The sequence below is a fragment of the Podarcis muralis genome, chromosome 6, assembly GCF_964188315.1.
Source record: "Podarcis muralis chromosome 6, rPodMur119.hap1.1, whole genome shotgun sequence".
NCBI classification, from domain to species: Eukaryota; Metazoa; Chordata; class Lepidosauria; order Squamata; family Lacertidae; genus Podarcis; species Podarcis muralis.
Window position 1 is genome coordinate 15,596,699 of NC_135660.1, and position 18,968 is coordinate 15,615,666.

The 18,968-nt window shown below is 44.5% G+C and overlaps 1 protein-coding gene across 1 annotated transcript; it reads right to left on the reverse strand.

Annotated features, from left to right (window-relative positions):
• Positions 1-1,111: 1,111 nt before the first annotated feature.
• CLDN11 (claudin 11) lies at positions 1,112-15,310 on the reverse strand. Its single transcript, XM_028731561.2, has 3 exons — positions 14,911-15,310; positions 8,551-8,715; positions 1,112-2,260 (listed from the first exon to the last, which is right to left on the reverse strand). Exons 1-3 carry the CDS (start codon positions 15,134-15,136, stop codon positions 2,028-2,030), a joined length of 624 nt encoding a protein of 207 aa, XP_028587394.1. The 5' UTR covers positions 15,137-15,310; the 3' UTR covers positions 1,112-2,027.
• Between the last annotated feature and the right edge of the window lie 3,658 nt (positions 15,311-18,968).

Here is an 18,968-nt window from a genome sequence, read left to right on the forward strand (position 1 = left end):
GCCCCATCCCAGCCATCTGAATGGGATCCATTCAGCAGAGAGCAGCATGCATAAAAACAACACCGTCCACAATCTCAGGCCAGTTTTCACAAAGCTGCACATCTGTGTGTTACACATTCCATTGTGGCGCCCACATCTCACAATGGCAGCGCTTGTTGTTTCTTTACGGGGCATAAAGCAAGTAACTGTACGCGGAGCCTATGATGTAATGCGCACAAATGTTCTGCCAAGGATCTGTGGAATGATAGTTCACATTGTGAACATTGTGTCAAGAGGGAGAAGGAGAAGGAGAAAACAATATGAAATTGACACAACAAATTACAGTGAGTGACAAAACATACATTTTGTTCGGAATCTGCTTCATTGCAAAAGGCAATTCAGTGCCAATGTACCCAGTGCCAATGTGCCTATCTTAAACTCTGCATCTTACTTTATTTGATATAAGATATTACCGTTTTTGACATCAAATTGTTCCATTTTAAAGTTTTATGTTTTATCATGACTTTTTGTATTGGGTCAGATTATTATAAGGTGTTCTTTGCTGCATATTTTGTTGCTGCAAACTGCCTTGTGTATAGTAATATAGAAAGGCGGTATACAAATTAAAAGTGAAATGAAATGAGATTTTTCAGCTGATTTGGGTGACGTAAGTCATCTGCATCCTGTAACGAACACTAAAATCAATGAGATTTGGTTACTTAACTTTCAATTCATTATATAATTTAGCTATTAGAATTACAAATTCCAGAGAAGTAGTTATGTTCATTGCAGTAAAACCAGTAAAGAGCCACCTTAAAGACTAGCAAATTCACTGGAGCATTGGCTTTGATGGCTATCCCTCACTTGGTCAAATGTTCAAACTGGACAGAATCTCAGGGTCCATTAAAACATATATCACACTAAATTTGCTAGTCTTTAAGGTGCCTCGGGTTGCTCTTGTTTGTGTTATCATCATTATTCCTACAAATTATATATATATATATATATATATATATATATATATATATATATATATATATAGCTATACAACACACACATTCAGATCTACTAGAAAGATGGAGTGAAAACCACACAGGACAATAAGAGAGCCACAAGCACAAGGAGAAGAAAATAAACTAGTAATTTCAACATTTATTTCTGTGTATTTTACAGTATTTCACTTAAAGACCAAAAGCATCATCAGTATTCATTGGATTTTTTCACGGAACTGGCAACTGATAGATTATAGTAATTTTTTTAAGATAAGTTCCACTTCAATAGTGCATGTCAGAATACAAATTAATTGGAACAAAGTAAAAAATAAAAATAAACTACATTTAGCAACAAACCTGTACAAAAGGAGGGGAGGTTGCAGGGAGCGGCCCCATCGCATCTATTTTAAGGCTATGTACAAGTGTTCTGTTATTTACCTTGCAATTAGAAACTTTTTGCTTCATCTCCTTCATACTGATGCGTTTAGACAAAAACACTGTTACTAAAGTGATCAAATTCCTTGAAAACTTTTGCCGAGAAAGCAAAGAGATTACTCCCTAATCTCGTGAAAAAGAAAACATTTGTGCAGATGGGAAAGTACGGTGTCTTCCTCTCCCTTTCGTTCTAACTTTGCCCCCAAAGATGACCTTGGATCTGGGGCAGTAGGGAGAGGAAGTTGTCGGTCACTTTTTCTGAGAAAAAGACTGGCAATTCAAACAATCCAGGTGTGCATTTGTTAACTACCTTCCTAGACTGAGGGAGAAGGAGGAAAGAGGGGAAAACTTAATGTTTCAACGGTGAATATATAAGCCTTGGGCAGTGAGACTTTTATAAGGGCTGACCTGGTCTTTATTTTTGCTACAGGTTTCTATTAAGGCAAACCGGTGGAGTTTATTGCTTAAGAAATATCACACTGTTTCTTTGAATCTTCTGCAAGGGATGAGGTCAACCTTTGCGCAAAGATGCAAGCAAGCGCAACACCTGGAGCACAAAGAAAACCCATCCACCCGTTTTGAAACATTTGGTGATAAAGGCGCAGGAAGTCTCAGGATCATTTATACATGGGCGCTTTTAGCGTGGGTTGGGGAGCTGGATCCTGACCCATAGTAGAAACGGTTCTGGCCAAATGTTTCCGCGTCGCCCGAGCAGCAGACGATGATGCAACCGCCGAAAAGGCAAAGAGCGGACCCAATCCAGCCCGTGTAAAGGGAATATCCAAAGCTCATGATCATGGTTTCACGGTGAGCACTCACGGGGAACCAAATCGTAGCCACAACGCCACACAGAGCTGGGGAAATATTTGGGGGGAAAGGAAAGAGAAAGATGGTCATTGTTCAGCAGGGAGCACAGAACATCATGCAAACATGTAATAATTTTAATCGTTCTTTTCTCTGATATCTGCACTGAGATAGGGCTGCTTTCATTTATTTGCAAAAAATTATCTCCCGCCAACATTAAGAAAAGGATCACAGAAAAGGGCAGCAGAAAATCAACAATAAAATTGCATCCGTGAAACAAACAGTACACTAAAATAAGTGGATCACCCCTCAGAGAAAGATATGGGGTAACCCAAACTGTGCACAGTATTCTAAATATTAGATGTTCTTCATGTAGCGATTCAGGGATGGGAATGGTTTTTCCTTTTAAGTCTTCCAGGGCCTGGCAAAGTGCCTAATACCTTCACTTCCTGTTTAAGCCACAGGAATCAAAGGCAATAAGACCCTCAAAAGATAATATGCATCTTAAAAACCACGCTTTTAAGAGGGAAAGAAAACGGCTTCCACATCTGAGAATCATCAAACTGGGCAATACTTTATTTCCTGTGGAAGAGAGCTGCGCTGGATTTGGTCCCTGAGAAATCAGTCAAATAACAACAAAACTTTGGTACAGCTACATTTGTTCCGGAGACCACATCGAAAGATGTCTTGAGGCAGTGTCAAAGTGCTGAGGTTACACAACAGAGAGAGAGGGAGGGAATGGAGAAAAGAAAACAGGGACAAAAGTTCGGTTTAAAAGCAACAAACACACTATTTAGCCGGTGGGAGAATGTGACACAAAATGGCGGCGGCTATTACCGTGTGAGAGTGGGTTGCATCAGGTAAGGGGACACCAGCCTTAGGGGGCCTTTGGGCACTTTTGAAAGGTGGAGGAACTGCTGTGAGCATCACAACAAACACAGCCCTGGAACCAAGCACACACTGTCTCCTACCTGTTGGCTTCCTTTAACCCTAATTTCATCAGGTGGGGGAGCAGAAGAGCAGGCACCCAAACCCTCCAACATTTTTTCCGATGAAAATAGGGACGTCCTAAGGAAAAGCGGGACATTCCAGGATCAAATCAGAAACCCAGACAGCTTCTGTAAATCCAGGACTGTCCCTGGAAAACAGGGGCATTTAGAGGGTCTGCTGTTGCCTAGATGGCCTAGGAGATGGTGCTGGGAAGGAATCAGCAGCTGTGGTGCATGTTGGCACCAATGGCATGAAGAAATGTTGTCACGAGGTCCTGGAAGCATGAGCTGGAGGGCAATGAGCAGAAGTGGCTCGCGGTGTGAGACAGAGCTGCTCTGCTGCATCTTGGCAGGTGCATCATTGTGTGGCTCACAGGAGGGAGAGGCTGCAGGGAGGTCAGCGCTGTGCAAACACAGGGCAGAGCCAACCAAGTGCTCTTGCCAGCACATTTGCACCACACCAACCTTCCCTCCCTCTTCCCCTCCTGGGAACCAGCAGCAAGCCCCCCGCGGCTGGGAAGCGAGCAACGCAGCTCCATCCCATTCAGCAAGCCACTTCTGGCAACTGAGCATGAGGGGTGGAAATGAACACACTAGTTCTCACTCACCTTGCTCACGTATAGGGTTTGCATGCCCTACACGCCTCCTAAATTCGTTCTGGGTTTTCCCCGTTCTGGGTTTTCCCCAACACTTCAGAGCAGGATTTGGGGAGGGCATGGGGCACACGGGAGAGGAGAGGGCAGAAAGTCCTATTGCGCAAGTCCTTGCACTGATCAGGCATTTATTGAGTAGATGCCTAGATATCTGTTCTCTAGATATTCTAGAACGTATTTTATTTCTCTGTTGTGGAAAGGCTTTTAATCTTCAAAACCCATTAAAGGCATCTTTTTCACATTCAAATTTCCCCCAAAAAAGTGTCTGTTTGAGAAGAAAGCTTGTTGAACGCAAAGGAAAATCCCTACAAAAAAGCTTGCAGAAGAATTGCTGGAAGTGACTGGGGGTGACCAAAATAGTGACTTCCAGATGTTGGGGACTACAACTCTCATCATCCTTGACAATGCTTGCTGGGGCCGATGGAAGCTATAGTACTATACGGCTTAGGACCCTCGTACCTACGGGACCGTCTCTCCTGGTATGTCCCATGGAGGACCTTACGGTCTTCAAATAAAAACATCTTGGAGGTCCCTGGCCACAGAGAGGTTAGGCTGACCTCAACCAGAGCCAGGGCTTTTTCGGCTGTGGCTCCGATCTGGTGGAACACTGTCACAAGAGACTAGAGCCCTGAGGAATTTGACATCTTTCCACAGGGCCTGCAAGACAGAGCTGTTCCACCAGGCCTTTGGCCAGGGCACAGTCTGACCCCCTCCTTTGGTAATCCTCACAGAACTCTAGCCCAATGGTTGCCATTAATTTGATTTGAACTGATTTTATAATGAATTGATTTTAGAATGCTGTATTATTTTACTGTTGTTAGCCGCTGTGAGCCCGGCTTCGGCTGGGGAGGGCAGGATATAAATAAAATATTATTATTATTAGTCCAAAATATCTGGGTGGTACCACATTGGTTACCCCCTGCCTTACTGCATATTTGTTTATGCCTCATTGCTGCCTTTGATCAATCATACTGTGGCTTTCCAAACCATTTAAAAAACATTCCACACTGCCTAAAGCACTTTGAAAATTCTTTTCTCTGTTTCCAGCCTCATTGGGTGTATTAAAACTCCAATATGCTGTCAGATATGATGAGCAAACAGGGTTACAGGGGGCATTTTAAAAACCATCAAGCAGGGTGGAAGGGTGGGCACCTCTGATATGATTGTCAACCTCTGTTTTCAGCTGTCATTAAATCAGCTGGAAGATCAGAGCTTGCTATTTTCCTGGCAAGCCGCCAACAGCTATTCTGCGTTGCCTGCTGTCTTCTGTTGTGGCCTGGAGCAGATACACGGCTGCTGGATCTCCCAACCGTGGTTAGGAGGCTGGCACTATCTAAATATTTAATATGCTGTGCTCTTTGCCATTTGCACAGCAGCCAACATGGCTTACAACAAAAGTAGAAGCACATAGGAACCGAGGAAACCGCCTTGCACGGTTAAGACCATGAGTCCATTTAGCTCAGTACAGGCAATGACTAACTGATGCCTCGTTGGATCATTGAACTGTTGAGTTGGAAGGGGTCCCCAGGGTCATTTAGTCCAACCCCCTGCAATGCAGGAATCTCAACTAGATCGTCTGTGCATGAGGGATGGCCATCTAGCCTTTGCTTTAAAACCTCCAAGGAAGGGGAGCCCACCACCTCAAAGCAGTTTACAAAAAGATAAAGCAATGAAATCCAAGAAAAAAATTAAAGTACTTAAAAATATACCAAAAATTAAAATACTGAAAAATTAAAATTCCCACCAGCATTTCTAAGCCTCTGGTTAGGCTTGCCTAAACAAGAATGTTTTTAAGCAGACGCAGAAAAGAATACAGTGAAGTTGCCTGCTTGCTACAAATAGGCAGGGATATGCAGACATAGAGAATGCATGGTTCCTATTGGCTTAAGAGATAAGTATATCATGGAATCATGGAATTGCAAAGTTGGAAGGAACCACATGGGTCATCTAATCCAGGAATTTTTTTCCTCAGCAGGGGGAAAGAGGTGGAAAAAGCATGACAATAGAACCTTTTGAACATAGGCTTTCCTGCTTGCTTGCTTGCTTGCTTGCTTGCTTGCTTGCTTGCTTGCTTGCTTGCTTGCTTGCTTAAGTATTTGTTTGTGAAAGAAAAATGGGGGGCAAATAACATTTAGGGGGCAGCCCCCCATTAACTATGGGCCTGCAAAGCCCTGGATATTTTTGATGTTCTCCTCAGTCTGCATTGCACTTTGCACTACCCTAGGTCCATCTCTGCAAGACACAGCAAGAAACTAGTCCACCGGTTTTAGCCTGGCAATTCCTACCACTCTGGGTTTATTGCCTACATGGTGTGGCCTGCAGGCAACTCAAAGCCTCTACTGCAGCTGGACACGTCTCCGCTTAGCCTCCCTGGCGTGTTGGGGGGAACCGCACAGAGCGCCTGCTATAAATAAGGCATGATGTCAGCTCTGGCTGCCACAGGGAGAGAGCCGACTTCAGGGCAGGACGGCACAAAGAGGCAACTCTCTCCTCAGCCGCCCCCCACCTCCCCCTCAGCTAAACAAGCGGGTGAAAACAAGACACCGAGGCCTGTTGTTAGGAGATGAGGAGGCCTTGAGAATACGCAGGTGCTGGAGGAGACTGTGGAGCTCATTGTTATCAGGGTGATACTGACTGGGTCTTCCACCCCACTGGAAGGGGGGGAAACATAGACTGGACTGAGAGATGCTCCAGGGCACTGCCAGGGGAGCACCCCACACTGAGCAGAGCTGTGGAGGGCACACAGGGACAAGTCTCCCTCTCCAGGGTTTTATAGCAGCAAGGTCCACAGCTGTGAACCAGGCCTTTGCACTCGGTTTGCAAAATGTTAGCTGCTCCTGGGATAGGGCAGGGGAATAGTAATAAGCCTTCCTGCAGGCTTCCCCAATCTGCTGTCATCAAGATGTGGGCTACAATAGGGTTGAGAAGTCAAGAGTATCTCAGACCCTGAGATTTCAAGGCCCCAAACTGAGTTTTGGGAGCAGGCCCTGGTGATTTTCCTCTGCTCTCCCTCCCTTCACAGAGCCCTGGAGATGGAGGTTAATTGGGGAGCAGAGGCATGGGAAGGTCAGGTGGTACCCGGTGCGGAAAATTTCTTGTCACCCCCCTACACACACACACATGGTTTGTTTTTGTTTTTTGCCTTCAAAAATGGTTTTACGTTATTTCATATCTTCTTATAAAGGAATGTGGATTCTAGGCCTCTGATAACAAGTAGGTGACTATGGACAGGAGGCAGGACCCTCCCTCCCTTTAGAGAAGCCTTTCTCAACTTGTGGGTGCCCAGATGTTGTTGAACTACAACTCCCATCAGCCTTAGCTAGCAAGGCCAGAGCTCAGGGATGATGGGAGTTGTAGTCCAACAACATCTGTGGACCCACAGGTTGAGAACTGCTGCTTTAGAGAGTCTATGCAATAATTTGAGGCTGGCTTCAGCTTGCAAGCTGGACATGTAGTCTTCTCAACAAACAAACAAACAAACAAACAAACAAACAAACAGATTTAAGGCACTTTCTTCCACCTGTAAAGGGAGATGGGAAAGGTTTCTCTCAATATTTTCTAAGCTCTGTACTTTGTGAATACTATCTGCAGTAAATTCCTAAGTAAATCTCTGAGCTAATCTTACTTCTGCAAATTTCGGCCAGACAGTTAGCAAAGACAGCAGTTGCTTGCTATTTCTAATCAGACAGGTCAGGAGGTCGTTTCCTGCCTAGTCAGCTAGCAAGAAACCGCTGCTGTTAGCAGTAACTAACCAGACCTACTAAATTTGGCTGGCAGGTCAAAAGTCCATTTCCTACCCTGTTAGCTTGCAAGGACATTATAGCTGTTGTCTGCAAATTTAACCAGACCTGTTAAAGAGGCCCCCCTTTTTCCTGCCTTATGCTTACTAATGCAAAGATGAAGACACGTGTACGAAGGAAAGGGGAGGAAATGCTTAGCTAGCAGAAAGACAGGAATGTTTAGCAAGCAATAAAATGTGTTTAGCAAGCAATATAGATGTGCTATGTAAGGGAATAATTTGAGAAGGTATGGGAGGGGGGAGAGTGTTCAGAAGAGTATAAGAAGTCTGTAGATGCGTATTTCTTTACAGCCAGTGTATTTTCAGGAGCTATCCAACTGGTTGTCTCTGTGTACAGAATGTTTCTGTGGACAGATTTCAATAAACTCTTTTTCTCCAAAGAAGATTTTGCTTTCCTGGTACTTTTGTTCCCTCCAAGGTCCGGGGATGGCGTGGCTGATGGATCCCTAGGTAAATAAGGCTTCACCTGGAGATTCAAGCCCTTCCTCTGCCACCTGGAAGAGGCAAGGCAATCCTGGAGACTTCAGGTCAGTCCTGCAGGTCTGGCAACCCTAGACTACAAATCCCATCAGCCCCAGCTAGCGTGGATAGTGCTCAGTGATTATGGAAATTGTAGTCTAGCAACATCTGGAGAGCACTGGCTTAGGGGAGGCTGCCTTAGTGTGTACTGTTTTGCAGCCTCCATTTTTTAAAAAATGGACCCTCTAGGTCATTCTGAGAGCCTGGGTTCTGTAATGTTTATAAAGTCCTTATCTTTCTCCCCAGGTTCCTACAAACTCAGGCTTTCCTTTAGGAAACCTCGAAATACTACTGCATCCCCCAGTTGGAAAACTTGGCCTTTTGCAGATTAGGCTGGCGTCACTGGCAAGTGAGTGAGCCAAGCTGTGCCCATATCTTACCCAAGAGTATTAGCAGGATTCCTCCCAGCTGGGAACGCCGGTACTTGGCCACTCCAGGTTCGTTTCCCATCCGGATGCAAGGCAGGACAGTCACAAGAAGGAACACAGCTGGCAGTCCCAAAACAGAGGCCGCAATCATCAGAGCCCGACATGCCTGGACGTACCCTGCCAGAAGGAAAAAGCGTTCAGAACTCAGGTGCCTCCTACAAGATGCAGTAAGGTATATTCATACAGGAGATCTGAAAACCTGGAGACAGTTCAGATGCCTTATCCAGACGGCTATCCATTTACACAGAGGAATGCATGTACTCCCCTTCCTCTCGTCCGTGCCCTTTGAGTAATGGGCATGTGTCCTCCTTTGCAGAGCACAGCCCTCTGTTTGAAGGAGTCCTCTGTTTAATAATAATAATATAATAATTTTTTATTTATACCCCGCCCATCTGGCTGAGTTTCCTCAGCCACTCTGGGCGGCTCCCAATCAAGTGTTAAAAACAGTACAGCGTTAAATATTAAAAACTTCCCTGAACAGGGCTGCCTTCAGATGACTTTTAAAGATAGGATAGCTGCTTATTTCCTTCACATCTGAAGGGAGGGTGTTCCACAGGGTGGGCGCCACTACTGAGAAGGCCCTCTGCCTGGTTCTCTGTAGCTTTGCTTCTTGCAAAGAGAGAACTGCCAGAAGGCCCTCGGTGCTGGACCTCAGTGTCCGGGCAGAACGATGGGGGTGGAAACGCTCCTTCAGGTATACAGGACCAGTGGCGTAGCGTGGGTTGTCAGCACCCGGGGCAAGGCAAGTAATTTGCGCCCCCTAACCTGTGGATTTGCGCCCCCTAACCCGTGGATTTGCGCCCCCTAACCTGTGGATTTGCCCTAACCCCAGATGTTGCGGCCGGTGCGGCCGGCCCCCCCTGCACCCCCCACGCTACGCCACTGTACAGGACCGAGGCTGTTTAGGGCTTTAAAGGTCAGCACCAATACTTTGAATTGTGCTCAGAAACGTACTGTTTGAAGGGCTGATCAGTTCAAGTATGGTTTGAAGGTTTAGGCTGCACACATGCTGTTCATTTAAAGGGCATGACTCCCACTACAAAAGAATCCTGGGAACTGTAGTTTATTGAGGGTGCTGGGAATTGTAGCTCTGTGAGGGGTAAGCTGCAGTCCCCAGGATTTGGGAGGGGGGATCTCACATGCTTTAAATGATTGCTTCACACTCAGAAGGGCAAGTAGAGGCCTTGAAGTTGTCCATCAGCAATTAGCATCTGGATTTAGGCATCTGCTCCACCACTATAATGAGGTGCATTGCGTTTCAATTTATAACATTTATTTATTAATGTGCATCTGTGTGTCTAATCTGCATATGCAAATTTTATGCAAATATGCTGCGCTCTTTCGGCCTCTTTTCTTGGTGATGCACGGGGGGCCTCCAAAAAAAAAAAAAAAGCTGGTGTGTGTGATATTCTGCTTCTGAAGCAAACGAAACAGCAAGCTCTCCACAGGTGTGTCCACGAGAAAACAAAGACTGGAATTTTGACTTTTCAAACTCTCCTAAGAGTATTTCAAGACAATTCGCTTTCCTCAACCTCGGCCCTCCAGATGTTTTGAGACTACAATTCCCATCATCCCTGACCACTGGTCCTGCTAGCTAGGGATCATGGGAGATGTAGGCCAAAAACATCTGGAGGGCTGAGGTTGAGGAAGCCTGCTCTGAATCCTGGGAACTGTAGCTTCATCCCCACACAGTTACAATTCCCAGCACCCTTAGCAAACTACAGTTCCTAGGATATGTGAGGGAGGATTCTTTAAATGCCTGGGGTGGACCGGCCCACAGCTGAAAAAGGTTACTGACCCCTGGTCTGGAGGAAGAGGAGTGTGTTCAGCTGGCATGTAAAGGTGTATAATGTTGCCACCAATCCAACCCCACTGGAGAAGCTTTTCCAAACTGGGGTACCATTGCCAAGAAGGCCCTCCTGCAACCACAGAACATCACCCAGTAGGGCTGTCCCTACCATTAGGCAGAGTGAGGTGGCTGCTTCAGCCAGCAGATTTTGGATGTCATGAAAGGGCAGTGAAAATGTAAATTGTTATTGTTGTATTTTTACTTCCAAGGCACTTGCAGAGGTACTTGTGGGATTTTCTGCCTCAGGTATATAAAGAAACACACATCTTGGATGCTAAGCAGATTAGTGCACTGGCCCTGCCACTCAGTGATGATGTTACTAATAGGGCCCCTTCAGCTGATCTCAGAGCCCAGGCAAAACAGAATGGGGTGAGGGGTTTGTTAACTACAGTGCTTCTTCAGGTAGATGAGTTCTAAGCTGGTGAGGCCTGTATATGTCAAACCTAAAACTCAAATTCTCAAACCCTAAACTCTGAATTGGACTTGGTGACAAAGAGGCAGCAAGTAGATTATTTTTTTTTAGGACTAATGTGATGTGGTCCATTAAAACTCTGGCTGCTGTATTTTGCACCAGTGGTAGCCTCCATATTGTCCTCACGGGTAGCACCACGTCAAACAAATTCTAGTAGTCCAAACAGAATGTTACTTGACTGTGAAAGGGGAAGGCCGTATCCAGCTATAGCTGGAGAAAGTAGCTAAAGTATGCATGTGGTTCCATGCTCTTGAAATTAATAATTCTGGAGCCTGAATGAAGTCTAGGCCAGAACAGATCCAGTGAGAATGGCTAGAGGAAAACCTGATATTTTGAAAGGAAAGCCCTTCTGGATCAGAGCAAAGTTCCATCTAGTCCAACATTCTGTATCCTACAGTGGCCAAGCAGATTCATCTGAGAGGTAGGTCCACAGTTAGCATTGTGAAGGCATAATACCAGAACCCAGAACTATCCAATGAAGCTGAATGTTGGAAGAATCAGGATAGACAAAACAAACTACTTCTCAGAACCGGGCCAGCCATGAGGCGAGGTGAGGCAATCGCCTCAGGAGCAGATCCAAGGAATCCATTCCCCCTGCCAACCCCCACCCACTCCTCCCTGGCCTCCTTCTACTCCCCTACCACTGTGAAGAGGGAGGTGTGTGTGTGTGTGTGTGTGTGTGTGTGTGTGTGTGTGTGTGTGTGGTTGTGGTGAGGACTGCAGAAGAAGAGAAAGAGGAGGGGGAGCACCATTTTCTTTTTTCCTTCAACCAGCAAAATGTCCTGGCTTGACCCTGGTACCTCTTCACAAGATGTGGTGGTGGCCACTGACCTGGATAGCTTTAAAAGGAGCTTAGAAAAATTTGTGGAGGATAAGGCCATTAATGGTTGTTGGGAATCACAAGTGGGGAGAGTGTTGTTGCGGTCTTCCCACGGGCATCTGGTTGGCCGCTGTGAGAACAGAATTCTGGCCCAGATGGGCCTTTGGTCTGATCCACTGCTACAGCAATGTTGTCAGTGAAGGCCAACAGCTGCCTTTAAAAAAAAGAAAAGAAAGCAAAAGGCAAAGAGCATTTATCTTAGGCGTTATTTAAAAAATTTGAAAAATCATAGCAAAGATGCTTAAGGACATAAGAAGAGCCTGCTAGATCAGTCTACTGACCGATCAAGCCTGTTCTCACAGCAGCCAACCAGCTCCCTATGGGAAGCAAGCATAAAACCACAAGGCCCAGAACAGAGCTTTCCAAACTTTTCGTGTTGGTGACACACTTTTTAGACATGCCTCATTTCGCGTCACAGTAATCCAGTTTTACTAGGAAACTGGAGGTTCAACTAAACCCTTTCCAGCCCCGGGAGGAGTGTGGGGAACATTTGTGTGACACACCGTAGCCAGACACACAGTTTGGAAAGCAACAAAGGACGGTGCAACAGGAGGCATCCTTTGACCCTTGGTCTTCGGATTCATCATGGACCACACTTCCTCTGCTGACATTTACACTGGGTGAACGTTAAGCAGTCAACCTGTGTGCCCTATCATGTTAGCAAACTAGAGACTGGCAAAGAGAAACACTGAGTGTGCAAGGAGCCTCTGTGCACAACTTAAATGATGCTGAGGTGCTGGTCATGAGAGCAATGTGGGATTCTCAGCTTCAGAGCCACTCTAAATCCAATTGCTAGGAAACAACAGCAGGAGAGGCATTGATAGACTGCTTGTGAGCTTCCCAGAGCCATCTTCCTACCTACTGGGAAACACATGAAGCCAGACCATTAATTAGATCCAGAAGCAGTCTTCTTATATTCTTTCGAACACTGCACTGGCATGCAAGCATGGCAAGGAACTTTTAACGCAGTGATGATCTGCATGAGTCCCTGCAAAGATAGGCTCCTCATATTGTATTTTGGGCCTACAAGTTGCCCACCCATGAGAGCTTACAGCATGCAGGGGCTAACAGTGTGGAACCAGAAGGTCTCTGGTTCAAATCTCCCCTTGTCTTTGAGCTTATAGTAGGTGGCTCATGCTCATCACATTAATCCTATCCATTATCAGCACAGCAAAAAAAGTATGATTATAAGAAAAGGCCTTCTGGATCAGACCAAAGGTTGGCTGTGCCCAGCATCCTATTTCACAGTGGCCAGTCCAATCCCCCCTGGAAACCAAGAAGCAGGCCTCTCCCATTTTTGCTCCCCGTAAGCTCATATTCTTCAGAGCATTGTGCCTCTGAACCTTAAGATTGCATATCAGCCTTATCACCTTGCCAACAGAGGTCCGTATAGTTAAAGCTATGGTTTTCCCAGTAGTGATATATGGAAGTGAAAGCTGGACCATAAAGAAGGCTGATCGCCGAAGAATTGATGCTTTTGAATTATGGTGCTGGAGAAGACTCTTGAGAGTCCCATGGACTGCAAGAAGATCAAAACTATCCATTCTTAAGGAAATCAGCCCTGAGTGCTCACTAGAAGGACAGATCCTAAAGCTGAGGCTCCAATACTTTGGCCACCTCATGAGAAGAGAAGACTCCCTGGAAAAGACCCTGATGTTGGGAAAGATGGAGGGCACAAGGAGAAGGGGACGACAGAGGATGAGATGGTTGGACAGTGTTCTCGAAGCTACCAGCATGAGTTTGACCAAACTGCGGGAGGCAGTGGAAGACAGGAGTGCCTGGCATGCTCTGGTCCATGGGGTCACGAAGAGTCGGACACGACTAAACGACTAAACAACAACATCAGCCTTATGACTGGTAGTCAGCAGCAAGCAGACTTATACTGAATTAGACCACTGGTCTAGCTAGCTCAGTATTGCCTCAGTGACAGTAGCTCCCAGTGTATCAACGAGGGATTTCTCCAAGCTTTGCCTGGAGATGCTGGAGATTAGACTTGAGGCCTTTTGCATGCAAAACAGATGTTCTGTCCTGAACGAACCCCTTTGGTGGAAGCCTTGTACAAGGGCTTCTCTTTGCACAATTGAACCTGGGACATTTTGCATACGCGGCATGTTCTCTCACTGATCCACCACAACCCTTCTCTAACCCTTTGTGAATTTTGTGTGATCTCCTCCTAAAGATTCCTAAGCTTGCGACCGTCACCACCACCTTGTGGCTGCAAGTTGCATAAATGCATTGCGAGCTGTGTGAAGAAGCAGCCCTCTCCTTTGTCTCTCCTACCAATCGGTTTAAGAAAGAATGTCAAAGCAGCATGCACGTAAATATAACAAGAAAGAGCAAAAACCAGTATTTGCTCTTCTGCAGACATTGAAATATCTTCTACCATCGTAATAGCACAGAGTGCAAGCTCAGAAGCCCTCAGTTTGAATTCAATCATCCATACCCACTAAATTAAACATGGAGAGGCCCCTATCAGCATCCAGATGTGAGGAACCTTATTTGATCATTACTCCCACTGAAATCAGTGGAATTTAAAGCCAATTAGTGTATACTTGGGACTGAACTGTAAGAACCAGGGTGGGGTTTGGTGGTAAAATAATATGCTGATCCATCTTTCGTCTGTGGAGTTTCAAAGATTTCCACTTCTGCAAAATAATAACCGTCTGCTTGCCTGAGCATGCACAGAGTGCATTTCCCTAACCACAACATACAAGATTAAAGACCAATGCTGCCTGGTCAAACTTTCAGAAAAAGTTGAACCCAAGCAACCTTCTCTTAAAAAAAAAAGCTAATAATCTCTTAGCCAGATTTTGCACTTACCAAAGTCAATATACCTGCACACACTTCCCCCACTTCGTAGAACTTCTTAACTTCCCTGAATGCTTAACTTTCTCCTCCCATCCTCCTCCCCTCCAGCCCCTGTTATTTTCCCAGCAGTGGATTGTAAGATCCTTGGGACAGAGACTTTTCATTTTTATTTTTATTTGGCTTGTTACTCTGTAAAAGCACCTTGCACATGAATGCAACCAAATAGCCATCGGAGCCGCACTCTTGATTTCAATCTGCCCTAAAATCCCAAGCAGCCCTTGGGAGTTTTTGGATAGCCCATACCTGGCAATATGAGGATGTCCACCAGCGGCTTGCAGTGATAGAGGCCCGTTGCCATGACACAGTCTGCCCACAGCCCTTTGGACCCCAGCTCATCCATCTTCCTGCAGGTGGTGATGGTATAGCCGCAAGTCACGACCCAGTCATTGGTGGAGGTTGCCACAATCAAGCTAATCCAGCCGACAAAGCTAGCCACAAATCCCGTGAGGTGCAAGCAGGTGGCAACCATGATTTTCCTCTGGGCCGGTGAGCCAGGCAACCCAGCAGCTTGAGAGAAGAGGGTGGCTGAGGGTTGCTGCAAGAGTCAAAGAAGCGTAGAGGCTGAGGAGCAACAAATGGCAGGGTCTGCCTTTGAGCTGTCAGCAGAGAGGACTGGAGGCTGATGTGATGATGGGCTGGAGGATACAAAGATGCCTCACATCAGTTAGTTCGGCCTCTGGGAGGAGCCCACTCCCACACAGCTTGATGGGAGGTGTCATGCAAAATGCCAAGGGTGTGTTTCATCTCCCTCCCCCCTTCTTTTCTTTAAAAAAAATCTCTCCAACTAAACAATGGGAGAAGTTAGCCTACTGAACTAAAAGAAAAAAAGCCAGAAGGAAGAAGCTACAACACAGGTAGTAGCTCAGGCTTTCGTGTGACACTGAAGAGCCTTCGATGTCTGTACTGAATTTGAAATGATTTTTGCACAGGAAAGTGTTTGTAATTGTTATATATGAAATTTTGTACGGGAAGCTTGCTGATTGTGTGTGTGAAATGGCTTTGAGATATTTTATGGGAAATGATTCATAAACGGAATTAAATAATTGCAAAACTCCATCCACTGCAGCGTGAGGACAGATTTTGCAAAGCACTTTTGGCTCTGTCCCAGAATGAGAGGCAGTGGTTTATTTTTTTCTAGAGAGAAAGTTGCAAGACCAGGAAGATCACATGAATGGCAGTGGCCCCACTGCAAGGGGTGTGGGCCTCGGCAGATGCCCAACAAGGCCTATTATGGATGATATTAATCATTATTTCATTCCACAGTTTTAAATGCATTTCTCCATCAGTCTCCCGACCACAAAAATTCTGTTGTTGTTTTTCCAAGTGGATTTGTCACAGTGGAGCAACAATGTTTTAATCCACTTTACGTGTGCAGCCTAAATTCCTCAGTATGTACCTGTATCACTCCTGCAAAACACTGACATTCTGGAGGTGTCCTCTGAGGGGGGTTTGCATTCTTAGATGATTAAATGCACTGCATACCTTACTGTAGATGCCAGAACCTCCCTCCTCCCCCCCCCCCCAAAAAAATACTGCAAGCTGGATGCTTGTCAGGGAGGTAAGGGTACAAACTCATTCCAAACAGATTGAATATTGAATCCACAAACCAACCGCTCATTAACAGCATCCATCTCATCAGGTTGAGGTGGTTTTTTTAGGGGTAGGGCATCATCCACTTTATTATTAATCTCAAACACTAATTCAGCACTTTTATTGCCTTACCCAAATCAGGGGGGGAAAGCAAGTATCTGGAGGGTCACAGGTCCCCCGCCCAATCCAAGTGATTTTTATTATTAATTAAAGATCCCAAGGCGGCTCACAACACAAAAATACAGGATAAAAAGCACAAACTGCATAATAAAAGCAAGAACAAAAACAAACCGATAACCGCCCTCCTTTCCATACATAAATTTAAGAGGGTATCAGATGTTAACCAGCCGAAGGCCTGGTTAAAGAACAACCTTTTCTGTCTGGCGCCTGGCGTATGATGAAGATGCCAGCTCAACCGCCAATCCTAAACACAGCTATATGGAAACAATGCATTCATAATCAAGGTGTAATTTATGATGCTCAGAATAAATTCTTTTAAAAGCATACTATTTTAATATGCATTTTAATTTAGTATGAAGAAGTTCTGTAATAACAGAACAAAATTCGCTCAGCATCCTGGCTGTCTGAATTGCAAATGAGAAGAGTCTAAAGAGAATCTGCTTCTTCTGGTGCTTTAAATATTCTTCGTGCGGAAAGCGCCGCAGAACATCTGGGTTTCTTTCCACTGATAAAATATGCCTGCAGTGACCACTAGTGGATTTTTTCTGGAACTGCACTCCAGACTGATTAGGTACACAGCTCCAAGCCCCGGAGAGTTAAGTTTGCTGTACATAGGGCTGGTTCACACAATGTATGTGCCTATCACATGAACTATTCATCAGTGATTCCACTAGGGATCGACCTCAAGTCCAACATCCAGGGCTCTGCTCCCCCAGCCACAAGACCAACCAGAGAGCTGCAGAATTCAACACTTGATGACTGCCAGGTGAACATGTTGCTTATACAATTCCTGCTGCTGTTTTTCACTCTGTGATGCCTCATTCACATAGAAGGCACTACTATGGATTACTATGCAGTTATGGACCTGCACAGATGGAGCCAGCCCATCATGTATAAGGGAACAACATATACATTTCATTCCTTGCCATATAAGGCATTTTTCATTTAGATTTTTTAAATGCTCTTTTATGTAATTTTCTGCTGGTGCTTTTCATCTATTCTATTTTTTGGCTTTTAAATTGCATCACTCCCTACTCAGAGAATGTAATAATAATAATAAATGCCCCAACCCATTACATGTAAGAGGAGCAGCGTTGACAGCCAGTCAGAATTTTGCCAGCCTGGTCAGAATTTCACTTACTGATCAATTGCCAGTTTCATGAATAGCCAGAAAGGTGTGTTTCTTCTTTATGGTAAGAAAGTATTTGTGCAGTATTATTAAAAATGTATTAAGGACAGTTTTCATTGGGTCAAAATGTCTTAATTCTCTCTCTCTCTCTCTCTCTCTCTCTCTCTCTCTCTCTCTCTCACACACACACACACACACACACACACACTTGCAGGAAATACAATTCTTTTTTTGCTGTCACATACTAAGAATGAAAGAAATAAACTAGTTTTCTTGAAAAGGAATACTACACACACACACACACCAGGAACTGAAAGGGAATCCCCTTTCATGATATTTATGTTCAAGCCGCTTTTGCCTTCATTGTACAGCTATTTACATTAACTGAAATACCTGAAAAACCTCTTTGACATGGGGTAACTGAAATGTGCAAACATGATGTCTCCGACGGCATTCAACTCTCTTAAAACTATTGTCTGTCTCCAGCCTTACAGGTCTGCTGATCTATGCCGTTATGAATACTAGAGTGAATGGTACATTGTCAAATGCACAAAACTAGCATTGAGAAATATCTTGAACAAACACCCAATTCACATACTATATGTACAAAGTACACAAAACGTGAAGTGCTTGACATTAGAATTGTTTTTATTTGTATGTGGATCCACAATCTATACAGGATATTTACAATGCATGAAAAATGGAAAACTGCACAAAATACAATTGAGGTATAAGCTAAGAGCACAGTATGTCATGTTTCAATAAATAGAATTCAAAATTTGTAAACTAAGTGACCAGATAAATGCATCTTGTTTTACTAAAACCATACAAAATATCTGTTTTTGTATCACATGAGGTAGAGGCCAGCTTTGTGTGTCATGTAATGCAATTACAGCAACTCCAACCGTAGAACTGTACATCATTGGCAAAACGTCTAAAATTATTGGTATGCACCAACCTTTTAAAAAAACTTTTGATTTATTTATTTTTTAAACTCCAGTAATCCCACCTGTTGCTATGAATGTTTTGCAGGACCTATTAAGTCTATAAATTATTTTCTTTAAAGATCTTGTCGCAATCCAGAAAGGTACTTTATGTTTGTCCAATGACTTTTGCATATGCCCAGCTGGACAACAAACCATATATGATATATATGAACAGCAAACCATAGGACATATTGCAAACTAATTTTTAAACTTCAAAAATGATTTGCTGTATGGGCATGATAAACTGCTGGTCCAGGTAAATACCAAAGGTCCTGCTGAGCAAACAGAAGGTGGTCACATGCTGCTCTAGATTGTGGAAATATATTAAGGTATCAGCATCAATAAATACTTTCAAAAGCATCATGAACACATACAAAATAGAAGTTTGTCATAGTCTTGCTTATTCTGGAAGGCAA